Source organism: Carcharodon carcharias, chromosome 6 (assembly GCF_017639515.1).
Source record: "Carcharodon carcharias isolate sCarCar2 chromosome 6, sCarCar2.pri, whole genome shotgun sequence".
In the NCBI taxonomy this organism is placed as follows: domain Eukaryota; kingdom Metazoa; phylum Chordata; class Chondrichthyes; order Lamniformes; family Lamnidae; genus Carcharodon; species Carcharodon carcharias.
The window spans coordinates 193,181,583-193,197,262 of NC_054472.1; the positions used below are offsets into that span (position 1 = coordinate 193,181,583).

The 15,680-nt window shown below is 36.2% G+C and overlaps 1 protein-coding gene across 1 annotated transcript in view; it reads left to right on the top strand.

Moving 5' to 3' along the window:
• The first annotated feature begins 3,986 nt into the window (after positions 1 to 3,986).
• LOC121278871 (collagen alpha-1(I) chain-like) overlaps positions 3,987 to 15,680 on the top strand; it is a 139,745-nt gene continuing 128,051 nt past the window's right edge. The window contains exon 1 of the mRNA XM_041189329.1: positions 3,987 to 3,997. Coding sequence (XP_041045263.1) covers positions 3,987 to 3,997 — 11 coding nt within the window. The remainder of the gene's footprint in view (positions 3,998 to 15,680) is intronic.

A 15,680-nucleotide genomic window follows, 5' to 3' on the forward strand; every position in this document is an offset into this window, starting at 1 on the left:
TGTGTTACTCCAGGGTACCTAACTCGGGGTAGGTAGTGGCATAGTGTATTGTTGCTGGACTAGTAATCCAGAGACCCAGGGTGATGCTCTGCAGACCCGGGTTTGAATCCCACCACAGCAGATGGTGGATTAGAATTAAACATCTAATGATTATGAAACCATTGCCGATTGTTGTAAAAACTCCATCTGGGTCACTAATGTCCTTTAGGGAAGGCAATCTGCTGTCCTTACCTGGTCTGGCCTACATGTGACTCCAGACCCACAGCAATGTGATTGATCCTAAAAATGCCCTCTGAACAAGGGCAATTAGGGATGGGTAATAAATGCTGGCCTAGCCAACGATGCCCACATCCCATGTACAAATAGAACAAAACTAACAGTCATGTATAGGGCCAGTGTTCTTGCAGAAGGACAGGTGTGTTTGGGAAGCAGGTTTGTGGTATTGGTCGACTGTAGACATTGGAGACAGTTGGGTTGAAAGGGTCCCTCAAAACCAGTGAGCTTCAGGAAGAGCTGGACGTGTTTAGCTGGTTCCAGTCTCTGTAGGAGAAGATGGATCAGAAAGTGTGATGGAACAAGCTGTCACTCTCCACAAGTTGTTTGACTGCAAAGATACCTGGGCTTAAAAGGTTGTTATCATGACCGGCTGCATCAACTATGCTTGTATTCTCTTGGGTAGAAAAGATTAAGGGGTCATTTAGTTGAGACATTTAGTTGGGTAGGAGGAGAGAAGCTGCTTCTTCTGAGTGGAGTGGGGATTGGTGTCTCCAGAATAAAGGAGCAGAACCTTGAAATTAGCGCTGCGACTCTCAGGGGTGCTGCTGGGAAGCTCTTCATCACACCATGGGCAAGGGGACCTTGAACGTTGACCCCCCCACAAAAATTGCTGTTTGGGGGGGACCATGTTGGTGGTTGAGCGGCATTCATTTGATAAAAGCAAGCATTAATCTAATATTTTGTTGGGTAGGAGTATTAAGGATTATGGAATCGAGGCAGCTAAATAGAGTCAAGGTACACACCAACCATGATCTACTTGAATGACAGAACAGGTTCGAGGGGCTGAATGGCCAAATCCTGTTTTCATGTGCCCGAGCTTTGTTTATAGAGGAACAGCTACCAGTAAGTAGCTTGTTACAATACATGGGTTGGGTTGGGTTGTGGGAGAAGGTCCTGAGCAATACTGTAATTAAGTATCTAACAGACCTCAGCAACAGTAGTAGCTTTAGGCAAGGGAGTCATAAGAGTAATTTCCAACACAGGAGGCCATTCAGCCTAGCAAGTCCAGTCAATCCCATTCCCCTGCTAGCTCCCTGTAGCCCTGCAAATTTATTTATTTCAAGCATCCATCCAAATTTCTCTGGAAACAATAGTCTTACCCTCAAAGACAGCGAGTTCCAGATCATTACCACTTGCTGTGTAAAAATGTTCTTCCTCACACTCCTGTATCTCTTCCGCAAAATCTTAAATCCGTGTCCCTGGGTTCTTGTACCATCAGCCAGTGGGAACAGCTTTTCTTTGTCTATCTTACCTAAACCTGTCATAATCTTGTCCCCTTCTATCAAATCCTCCCCTCAATCTCCTTCACTCCAAGGTAAACAACCCCAGCTTCCCCAACCTAACCTTGTAGCTAAAACCCCCCATCCTGCTAAACATTAATTCTGTTTCTCTCTCCACAGATGCTGCCTGACCTGATGAGTATTTTCAATATTTTCTGTTTTTAGTTACTTTGTTGTTTAGATTCCAGTGGAGTTTTAGTCAACAATCCTATTGTATGTTGATATACTTCCCTCCTTTCCTTGGGTACTGGTCTATTTTGATTCCTGTTGCCTATTTCTCCACCATTGAAGGGAGTGCATTGAGCACCCTGATCTCCAAACTCTGCAATTCCCACCCTAAACCTCCCCATGTCTCACCTTTAAGGTGCTGCTTAAAACCTACCTCGTTGACCAAGCTTTGGTTACTTCTTCTGGTACCTCCATTTTGGCTCGCTATCTGTTTTCATGCTTTCACCCCTGTGAAGTGTTTGGATATTTTTCTGTGTTAAACGAGCTATGTAGATGCAAGTTGTTTGTAAATTGGATATGGTGTGATCACTGAATGTGCCTTCCACCAGCTCATTGTGGAAAATCATTGCTGCACCAGTCTACTGAGACTTCCCTCGATTTCATTCTTGGGGATCTGATCATTCTTTGGGTGGCTGATTGAGTTTTACCTCCCTAGACAGCTTCAGCTGCACCTGTAGGTGTGTGAAAGACCCACCCTTCATTCCTGATTAATCTGGGGTTGTGAACAGTAAGGTGAAGCTTTTTCATAATAGTAGAACTATTGCAGCACAGAGGTGATGCTGCACTGTCGGACGGTTGGTACTGAGGGAGTATGATGTGGCAGGTGATATATGTCAAGGGGAACAAATGTACAAGGATTCAAATACATACATCAGATTACAGTTACTTGATATTGTAACAAATCCCAAAATTTCTAATTAACCTGACTCCCAAACAATACACCCCCTTTAAATTTAAAATCTATTTTGGACTTTTGCTTTAAATAGATAATCCAGCAGGGTTACCACAGCACCCATTCGACAGTGGAATTCCAAAGGCTTTTTCCAACTTTGAAGAATTGCTGTGTCCAGTAACCAGAGTGGCTAGGGCTTCTTCCAAGTCTGGTTCATACAGTGTATCTTTTAAGAGTTTACACAGCCATAGCCTTCCATCCTTCTTTCTTTAGAGAGGAATATATATAATGTGTAAAATGCCATTGTTCCACCTGTTGTTGGAAATTTACTTTTTCCATAATATTAAAATCTTTTATGTCATCATTATGGTCAGCACTTCTGCGAAGAACAAACGTATAGCTTTGCTTCACTTATCTTGTTAGTTGTGAACATTACACTATCCCTTTGAAAATCAAACAACCCTTCCACTTATCTAAAAAGGCAAACTTCCTTCACGCCATACCTGAGGAACCTTTGTCTGAGCTTATCCATCTCCATTTCAAACGTCTGTTTTACACCTACTCTTGATAATTTTAACCTTGCAGTCCATTTGACTAATTCAATTAAATCAGTCACACAGACAGAATTATTCCACACTCCCACCCATAAGCATGTGATAAGATTATGAAAAATTATGATAGTTTCATGACACTTCCATCTTTATAGAAAAATGAACCATCGTAATTTCAAAAGAAGGCTTCATTTTCTCAACCCATCTTACATTACTCACTATACTTAACTATATATACAAACCATTACATTACTAGGTGCATGTATTAACATAAATATATATCCAAATCCTTTGTATCAACAGAGATCATTTCAGTCCAGTGTCCAGGTTTTAAATGTCCAGTTTCCTTTTGAGCTTTAATCACTTGACAACACATCTGCAATTCGATTTTCTCCATCAGCCCCGTATAATCTGTAAGTTAAATGGGTTGCAGTAATATACTCCATCTGGACAGTCTTGCACTTTGGTCTTGAAATTTGTCCAGAAATTTTAAAGGATTGTGGTCTGTATAAGCAACTGTTTCTGACGAATTGCTTACAACATAAACCTTGCAAAGCTAACATCAGAACAAGAGTCTCCTTTCCGATGGTTAAATATCTTCTCTGATGTACATCCAATTTTTGTGAAAAATATCCTACCGGTTTCTCAATTACAGTTTCATCTTCTTGTAACAATACAGCACCAATACCTACATCACTTGCATCAATTGCCAACTTAAAGTGCTTGGCATAATTAAGTGCTGCTGAAACCGGTGCCATTGTCAATGAAGTTTTCAGACTGCAAATGCCTTCTGACACTCCTGTTCCATTGAAACTACTTGTTCTTTTTGAGCAGTCCAGTCAATGGAGTAACTACACTGTGAAAATTTGGTGTAAATTTCCAGTAAAATCCACTCATGCCCAGGAAACGCAAAACTTCTCATTTCGTTGTAGTCACTGGGAAATTCACGATGGCTTTTCATTTCAAAGCCACCTTACGATGTCCAGTGGGTATGGCCTAGATATGTAACTTGCGCTTTTGCAAATTCACTCATAGCCAAATTCACCACCAAATTAATTTCTTGCAGTCAACCAAACAATTCTTTCAGAAGTTATAAATGCTCCTCCCACATTCGACTGAACACTATCAAGCCATCAGTATACACAGCACAATTGCTCAGCTCTGCAATTACTTTGTCAGTCTTTAAGATGTTGTGGATGCATTCTTCATATCAAATGGCACAAGTTTAAACTGATATAGTTCATCTGGCATCACAAAAGCTGATATCTCTTTTGAACTCTCCGATAACAATACTTGCCAATATCCTCTCAGCAAGTCAATCTTTGTGATAAAGTTTGATTGTCCCACTTTCTCAATGCAACCTTCCAACTGTGGAATAGGATATGAATCCGCTTTTGTCACCACATTTATTTTTGATAGTCCACGCACACTCTGTGTGCCATCTGGCTTCGATACCAGTACAATAGGTAAACTCCAGTTACTGCAACTAGATTCAATGATGTCATTTTGAAGCATGAATTCAATTTCTTTCTGTACTTGCAATAACTTTGCTGGATTCAATCTATAAGGATGTTGCCTTATTGAAATTGAATCCCCTACACCTACATCATATGTAGCTAAAATTGTCCTTCCCAGCTTATTCTCACAAATAGCTTTGTGTGACTGCAATAGCTTCTCCAAATTTGACACTTGTCTGGAAGGTAACTCAATGTTATATTTATATTTTTAATTACCCCCTCATTGACTAATTTAATTAGAGGAAAATCAATTTCAGAATCTTTCATTTCTACCTCTTTCTGTTTATCTGCAACCACTAATACCTTCTTCTGTTATCTTCCCTGTCAAAGTATCTTTTAAGCATATTTACATGACACACCCTTTGTTTGTTTCTTCTATCTGGAGTATTCATTAAATAACTTACTTCACTCAGTTTCTTCTCAATCCTGTAAGGTCCGCTAAACCTTTAATGGTTCACCCAGTACTGGTACAAAACCAACACTTTTTCCCCAGTAACAAAATTACGAGCTGTGGCTCTCTTATCTGCCTTCACTTTCAGTACCTGCTGTGATATTCTTTCTTTGAAGCGTGTCACATAATCCAGAAGAGTAGATTCTGAATCCTGATCCACTACCTTCTCCTGAATCAACTTAAGTGGTCCCCTTACTTCATGACCATAGACTAATTCAAAAGGACTAAAACCAGTTGATGCATTAGGAGCATCCCTAATAGAAAATAACAAGAATGGAACTCCCACACCCCAGTCCTTTGGATAGTCTTAACTATAAACTCTCTTCATAATTTTCAAAGTTTGATGTCATCTCTCTAAGAGACCTTGTGACTCCGGATGATAAGCTGTTGACCTAAACTGTTTTATCTCCAAAGTGTTCATCACTTCCTTAAACAGCTGTGACATGAAATTTGGTCCCTGATCCAACTGTCCATGTCTTGTAAAAACTTTAGTCAACTCCTCCACAATTCTCTTTGCTGTATTATTTTGCAAAGGTATTGCTTCTAGAATTCTTGTAGACACATCAATAATTGTCACTGAAAGGAGGGGCCCTATACACTCAATCAGGACCCTGGTAAAATCTTCCTCAAATGCTTCAATCAGAATTAAAGGTGCCAGTTTAATTACTGCTTGAGGTTTTTCTGTCACCTGATATGTGTGACATGAACTACATGTCTTTATGCAATCCAGGCTAATAGAAATGTTTTAGGAATTAATAAAACCAGGCAAAAATACAAAATGTTCCCCCATTGGAATTTCATGAGCTACTCTCAACATCTCATTTCTGTATCCAAGTTGATGAACTACCTCCCATTTCTCACCTGCTGAAACATGAGCTGGCCTCCACTTCCTCATTAACACATTAGCTTTAAGTTAATAACATTCTGGAATACACTCTGCCTCTGCTTCCGAATAAGCTGTGTGATATAATGAAATAATACAATGAAAACACCTCCGTTTTCAAGTGTCACTTCTACGCTCAGCACCTTCCTGTTTTGTCTGAAGAGAAACTTCCTGAAAATTTCACCTCCTCCTTCTCTTCCCTGGCTACCTACCTTCATTTCACCTTCCCACATCCTCTCTCTCTCTCATTTGAAAGGGTGACAAAAAAAGGTTTATATCTATGAACTAACTCATAGGGCAGCAATGTCCTGTCGGTGAACTGGCGTGTAAAATGACGGGTGGTGACATCGGGCAGGCGTTCTGACATCACTGCGCGCCATTCTAATCCTCATTTTGGCTGTGTGCCCACCGAGCTGTCAAAGGCCTATTAAGGCCTGTTAAAAACTAAATAAAGTACTTAACTGAGCTGCCCGTCCAACCTTAAGGCTGTCGGGCAGGTGAAGAGCCCAGGCGGCCTTCGCATTTCTCATGAAACCTCATCCACGGGCGGGATGAGGTTTCGTGAAGGGTTTATTAATTAAATTTAAAAATTTGAAAAAATTCATTGACATGTCCCAGCTCATGTGACAATGTCACCTGAGGGGACGTTTTAAAAGTTTTTTTCTCCCCTTATTTAAATTTTAAAACCTTAAACTGATCTCCCTGAGGCACCTCTTTGCCTCGGGGGATCCCTGTACGCGTGAAAGAGCGCAGGGAATGACTGAGGGAATCTCCCCCTCCCCCCCCAGAACAGGGGGCATTCAGCGCTTCCAGGCACCCGACATGATGGGCCGGCCAATTAAGGCCCGCCCACGTTAAATGGTGGCACGTCCCTGATCGGGGGCACCGACTGGGTTCAAGCCCGCCCCCGCACAACACCTCCCCCCCCCGTCCCCCCACCCTCCGCCGACAGGGAGGGGGAATTTCTGCCCATAATCAGCTATCTCTGCTGCTTGTCTTACCATTTTAACCCTCTGTTCCTCCATGAGTTCTCACTACCGAAGGGATTGAATCTTTAAATTCTTCCAAAAGAGTTACTTCTCTAAGAACTGCATATGTTGTCTCTACCTTTAATGCCCATATCCACCGGTCAAAATTACTTTGTTTTACTCTCTCAACTCAAAATAAGTTTGTTCAGGCTGTTTTCTTATATTCCTAAATTTCTACCTTTTTGCCTCAGGAACCAACTCACACACACTCAAAATAGCCTTTTTTACTGCCTCATAATCCACCATCTTCTCTTCTGACTATGATGCATAAATCTCATGAGCTCTACCTACCAACCTAGGCTGTAAAAGCAATGTCCAGTTTTCTTGTGGCCATTTCATCTGCTTAGATATTTTCTCAAACAAAATAAAGAACGCCTCTACCTCCCTTTCTTCAAACTTCAGAGGAGCCTGCACAATTTTAAATATCTGCCCACTGGGTTTTAAATTAAATGTGGTCATTTCTACGTCAGAAACTTCCTCAGCATTTGAAATCTCTTTATTAACTTCCAGTTTTCTAAGCTGATGTTCTCTTTCCCTTTCCTTTTCTCTTTTCTCCATTGCTAATTTCTCCCTCTAAAGATCAAGATTTTTCGTTTCCATTTCCCTTTGGAAAGCTCTCTCCTTTTCCTCTAATTAAAGTTTTTCTAATTTCCATTACTTGCTCAGGTTTAAGCTTCTTTATTTGTAACTGAAGTCTCACTACCTCCAGCTATGACTCACTAGTGTCAGGTATCTCTCCCAATTTCAAATGCTGCGATATGACTTCAATTATGTCCGCTTTCTTTGCCCATACAAGTAACCTAACCGCAACTTATCCACTAGTTCTGTTAACTTAACCTTAGTTACTTTTTGTAAACCCATCAGAGTTCTAACTTCTACTCCCAGACAAGTCTTAGTTATGGGGTAAAGCCATATTGTGGACTCACCACTTCAAATTCCCTCACCCTCAATCCTGAGTTCAATGTTCTTGTACCGTAGCCTTAAGGTTCACCAACTCCAAGCCAATCAAGGAATTTTTAAAATCCCACAGAGAGCCACTATTTTGTTAAGATGTGGCAGGTGATGTGTGCCAGATGTGACCAAATCCACAAGGGAAACTTGGCCATGCCATCCGCAACAAATTTTGGGATTTGTATTTATTACAAGAAGCTTTGTGCACTGAATTCAGAAGTAATGAGTCCAATATCAAATTTAGAGGTTTTAAAAATTAAATTAAAACATTTATTAATGAAAGAAAAGAATTCAAACACATACATCAGATTACAGTTACTTGATGTTATATCAAATCCCAAAATTCCTAATTAACCTGATTCCCAACTATGCACCCCCTTTAAGGCAAAAGTTCAAAATAGATTTAAATTTAATCCAGCAAGGTTACCACAGCACCCCCTCGACAGTGGAATTCCAAAGGCTTTTTCCGACTTTGGTTACTGGACACAGCAATTCTTCAGAGTGGCTAGGGTTTCTTCCAAATCTGGTTCACACATTGTACCTTTCAGGATTTTACACAGCCACTCCCAAATAGCCTTCCATCCTTCTTTATATACGTTTCTCCCTCTTTAATGTGTAAAATGCCATTGTTCCACATGTTTTTGGAAATATACTTTTCCCATAACATAAAAATCTTACATGACATCACCAAATCCTGGGGTTGATACTTGCCATAAGACCATAAGACACAGGAGCAGAAATTAGGCCATTCGGCCCATCGTGTCTGCTCTGTCATTCAATCATGGCTGATAAGTTTCTCAACCCCATTCTCCCGCCTTCTCCCCGCTACCTGGCCAGAAACTGACTGACCAGCCTTGCCTACTAGAACAGGTCAGAGACTGGAAATTCTGCAGCAATTAACTCACATCCGGACTGACAGAATCTCACAGTGCAGAAGAGGCCCTTCGGCCCATTGAGTCTGCACTGACATGTGAGAAGCCTGGATCTGCACCTTAAGTGCTGTAAGCTGCAGGGCTATGGGCTGGGAACAGGAAGGTGGGGTTAGAAAGGGCACCTGGGTGTCCTCGGGCTGGCAAGGACAAGATCGGCCGAATGGCCGCCTGATAGATTCACACAATAGATTAGACAGAATCTATATGGGGTATAATGATATATTCACACTATAGATTAGACAGAATCTATATGGGGTATAATGGTATATTCACACTATAGATTAGACTGAATCTATGTGGTGTATAATGATACACTCACACTATAGATTAGACAGAGTCTATATGGGGTATAATGGTATACTCACACTATAGATTAGACTGAATCTATATGGGGTATAATGATATATTCACACTATAGATTAGACTGAATCTATATGGGGTATAATGATATATTCACACTATAGATTAGACTGAATCTATATGGGGTATAATGATATATTCACACTATAGATTAGTCTGAATCTGTATGGGGTATAATGATATATTCACACTATAGATTAGACTGAATCTATGTGGTGTATAATGATACACTCACACTATAGATTAGACTGAATCTATATGGGGTATAATGATACATTCACACTATAGATTGGACAGAATCTATGTGGTGTATAATGATACGTTCACACTATAGATTAGACAGAATATATATGGGGTATAATGATACATTCACTCTATAGATTAGTCAGGATCTATATGGAGTATAATGATATATTCACACTATACATTAGGCAGAGTCGATATGGTGTATAATGAAATATTCACACAATAGATTAGGCAGAATATATATAGGGTATAATGATATATTCAAACTATAGATTAGACTGAATCTAGATGGGGTATAATGATATATTCACACTATAGATTAGGCAGAATTGAAATGCTGTACAATGATATATTCACACCTTAGATTAGGCAGAATCTAAATGGGGTATAATGATATATTCACACCTTAGATTAGCCAGAATCTAAATGGGGTATAAAGATATATTTGCATTATAGATTAGAGAGAATTTATATGGGGAATAATGATATATTCACATTATAGATTAGGCAGAATCTATATGGGGTATAAAGATATATTCACCCACTATAGATTAGACAGAATCTATATCGGGTATAATGATATATTTACACTATAGATTAGGCAAAATGTATATGGGGTATAATGATATATTCACACTATAGTTTAGAGAATCTACATGGTGTATAATGATATATTCACATTACAGATTAGGCAGAATATATATGGTGTATAATGCTATATTCACACTATAGATTAGAGAATCTATATGGCATATAATTATATATTCACAGTACAGATTAGGCACAATCTATTTGGGGTACAATAATATAGTCACACTTAGGATTAGACAGAATCTAAATGGGGTATAATGATGCATTCACGCGATAGATTAGACAGAATGTATATTGGGTATAATGAGACATTGACACTATAGATTAGATAGAATCTATATGGGGTATAAAGATACATTAACACTATATATTAGACAGAATCTATATGCAGAATAATGATACAATCTCACTGTAGATTAAACAGAATCTACATGGCGTAAAATGATACATTCACACTATAGATTCACAGCATCTATATGTGGTATAATGATAGACTCACAATATAGATTAGACAGAATCTACATGGGGTATAATGATACATTCACACTATGGATTAGACAGAATTTATATGCTGCAGAATGATATATTTACACTATAGATTAGCCAGAATCTATGTGGGGTGTAATGATATATTCACACTATAGATTAGATGGAATCTAAATGGGATATAATGATACATTCACGCGATAGATTAGAAAGAATGTATGTGGGGAATAATGATATATTCATACTACAGATTTGAGAATCTATATGGTGTATAATGATATAATCACACTATACATTAGACAGAATTTATATGGTGTATAATGATACATTCACACTATACTTTATGCAGAATCGATATGGTGTATAATGATATATTCACACTATTGTTTAGACTGAATTTGTATGGGGTATAATGTTACATTCATGGTATAGATTAGACAGAATACATAAGGGGAATAATGATATATTCGCACTATTGGTTAGACAGAATCTATATGTGGTATAGTGATACATTCACACCTTAGATTAGCTAGAATCTAAATGGGTATAAAGATATATTTGCACTAAAGATTCTACAGAATCAATATGGGGTATAATGATATATTCACGCTATTAATTAGATAGAATCTATATGGGGTATAATGATACATTCACATCATAGATTAGGCAAAATCTATATGGGGTATAAAGATATATTCACACCATAGATCAAACAGAATCTATATGTGGCATAATGATATATTTATACTATAGATTAGACAGAATCTATATGGGGTATAATTATATATTCACACTATAGATTAGACCGAATCTATATGGTGTATAATGATATATTCACTCTGTAGATTAGACACAATCTACATGGGGTATAATGATATATTCACACTATAGATTTGAGAATCTGTATGGTGTATAATTATATATTCACACTATAGTTTAGAGAATCTATATGGTGTATAATGATATATTTACATAATAGATTAAGCAGAATCTATATAGGGTATAATGATATATTCACACTGTAGTTTAGACTGAACCTATATGGGTATAATGATATATTCACAGCATAGATTAGACTGGATTTATATGGGGTATAATGTTACATTCGCACTATAGATTAGACACAATGTATATGTGGTATAATGATACATTCACACCTTAGATTAGGCAATTTCTAAATGGGGTATAATGATATCTTTGCACTATAGATTATACAGAACCTATATGGAGTAAAATGATATATTTACACTATAGATTATACAGAATGTATATGGAGTAAAATGATATATTCACACTATAGATTATACAGAATGTATATGGAGTATAATGATATATTCACACTATAGATTATACAGAATTTATATGGGATATAATGATATATTCACAGTACAAATTAGGCACAATCTATTTGGGGTACAATGATATACTCACGCTACAGATTAGACAGGATCTATATGGGGAATAATGATATCTTCACACTGTAGATTAGACACAATCTATATGGGGTATAATGATATATTCACCCTATAGATTAGACGAAATCTATATGGTGTATAATGATATATTCATGCTATAGATTATTCGGAATCTATATGATGTATAATGATATATTCGCACTATAGATTAGACAGAATGTACATGGTGTATAATGATACGTTCACACTAAACTTTAGGCAGAATCGATATGGTGAATAATGATACATTCACACCATAGATTACACACAATTCTAAATGGGGTATAATGATATATTTGCACTATAGATTATATAGAACCTATATGGGGTATAATGATATATTCACACTATAGATTAGAGAATCTATATGGGATATAATGATAAATTCACGTTATAGATTAAACAGAATCTGTATGGGGTATAATGCTACATTCACACGATAGATTATACAGAATCTATATGGGGTGTAATGATATTGTCACGCTATAAATTAGACAGAATCTATACGGGGTATAAAGATATATTCACACTATAGATTAGACAGAATCTATATCGGGTATAATGAGACATTGACACTACACATTAGACAGAATGTATATGGTGTATAATGATACGTTCACACTAAACTTTAGGCAGAATCGATATGGTGAATAATGATACATTCACACCATATATTAGACACAATCTAAATGGGGTATAATGATATATTTGCACTATAGATTATATAGAACCTATATGGGGTATAATGATATATTCACACTATAGATTAGAGAATCTATATGGGATATAATGATAAATTCACGTTATAGATTAAACAGAATCTGTATGGGGTATAATGCTACATTCACACGATAGATTATACAGAATCTATATGGGGTGTAATGATATTGTCACGCTATAAGTTAGACAGAATCTATACGGGGTATAAAGATATATTCACACTATAGATTAGACAGAATCTATATCGGGTACAATGAGACATTGACACTACACATGAGACAGAATTTATATGGTGTATAATGATACATTCACACTATACTTTAGGCAGAATCGATATGGTGTATAATGATATATTCACGCTATTGTTTAGACTGAATTTGTATGGGGTATAATGTTACATTCATGCTTGCTATAGATTAGACAGAATACATAAGGGGAATAATGATTTATTCGCACTAGTGGTTAGACAGAATCTATATCTGGTATAGTGATACATTCACACCTTAGATTAGCCAGAATCTAAATGGGTATAAAGATATATTTGCACTATAGATTAGACAGAATCTATATGGGGAATAATGATACATTCACATTATAGATTAGGCAGAATCTATATGGGGTATAAAGATATATTCACCCACAATAGATTAGACTGAATTTATATGGGGTATAATGTTACATTCGCACTATAGATTAGACACAATGTATATGTGGTATAATGATACATTCACACCTTAGATTAGGCAATTTCTAAATGGGGTATAATGATATCTTTGCACTATAGATTATACAGAACCTATATGGAGTAAAATGATATATTCACACTATAGATTATACAGAATGTATATGGAGTATAATGATATATTCACACTATAGATTATACAGAATTTATATGGGTTATAATGATATATTCACAGTACAAATTAGGCACAATCTATTTGGGGTACAATGATATACTCACGCTACAGATTAGACAGGATCTATATGGGGAATAATGATATCTTCACACTGTAGATTAGACACAATCTATATGGGGTATAATGATATATTCACCCTATAGATTAGACGAAATCTATATGGGGTATAATGATATATTCATGCTATAGATTATTCGGAATCTATATGATGTATAATGATATATTCGCACTATAGATTAGACAGAATGTATATGGTGTATAATGATATGTTCACACTAAACTTTAGGCAGAATCGATATGGTGAATAATGATACATTCACACCATAGATTACACACAATTCTAAATGGGGTATAATGATATATTTGCACTATAGATTATATAGAACCTATATGGGGTATAATGATATATTCACACTATAGATTAGAGAATCTATATGGGATATAATGATAAATTCACGTTATAGATTAAACAGAATCTGTATGGGGTATAATGCTACATTCACACGATAAATTATGCAGAATCTATATGGGGTGTAATGATATTGTCACGCTATAAATTAGACAGAATCTATACGGGGTATAAAGATATATTCACACTATAGATTAGACAGAATCTATATCGGGTATAATGAGACATTGACACTACACATTAGACAGAATTTATATGGTGTATAATGATACATTCACACTATACTTTAGGCAGAATCGATATGGTGTATAATGATATATTCACACTATTGTTTAGACTGAATTTGTATGGGGTATAATGTTACATTCATGCTTGCTATAGATTAGACAGAATACATAAGGGGAATAATGATTTATTCGCACTAGTGGTTAGACAGAATCTATATCTGGTATAGTGATACATTCACACCTTAGATTAGCCAGAATCTAAATGGGTATAAAGATATATTCACCCACAATAGATTAGACTTAATTTATATGGGGTATAATGTTACATTCACACTATAGATTAGACACAATGTATATGTGGTATAATGATACATTCACACCTTAGATTAGGCAATTTCTAAATGGGGTATAATGATATCTTTGCACTATAGATTATACAGAACCTATATGGAGTAAAATGATATATTCACACTATAGATTATACAGAATGTATATGGAGTATAATGATATATTCACACTATAGATTATACAGAATTTATATGGGATATAATGATATATTCACAGTACAAATTAGGCACAATCCATTTGGGGTACAATGATATACTCACGCTACAGATTAGACAGGATCTATATGGGGAATAATGATATCTTCACACTGCAGATTAGACACAATCTATATGGGGTATAATGATATATTCACACCTTAGATTAGCCAGAATCTAAATGGGGTATAAAGATATATTTTCACTAGAGATTAGAGAGAATTTAAATGGGGCATAATGATATATTCACGCTATAAATTAGATAGAATCTATATGGGGAATAATGATACATTCACATTATAGATTAGGCAGAATCTATATGGGGTATAAAGATATATTCACACTATAGATTAGATAATCTATATGGGGTATGATGATATTATCACACTATAGATTAGAGAATCTATATGGGGTATAATGATATATTCACTCTATAGATTAGATAATCTATACGGGGTATAATGATATATTCACACTATAGATTAAACAGAATCTATATGGGGTATAATGATATATTCACACTATAGATTAGACAATCTATATGGGGTATAATTATATATTCACACTATAGATTAGACCGAATCTATATGGGGTATAATGATACATTCACACTATAGATTAGACAGAATCTATATGGGGTATAATGATATATTCACACTATAGATTAGACCGAATCTATATGGTGTATAATGATATATTCACACTGTAGATTAGACACAATCTATATGGGGTATAATGATATATCCACACTATCGATTTGAGAATCTATATGGGGTATAATGATATATTCACACTATAGATTAGACAGAATGTATATGGTGTATAATGATACGTTCACACTAAACTTTAGGCAGAATCGATATGGTGAATAATGATACATTCACACCATATATTAGACACAATCTAAATGGGGTATAATGATATATTTGCACTATAGATTATATAGAACCTATATGGG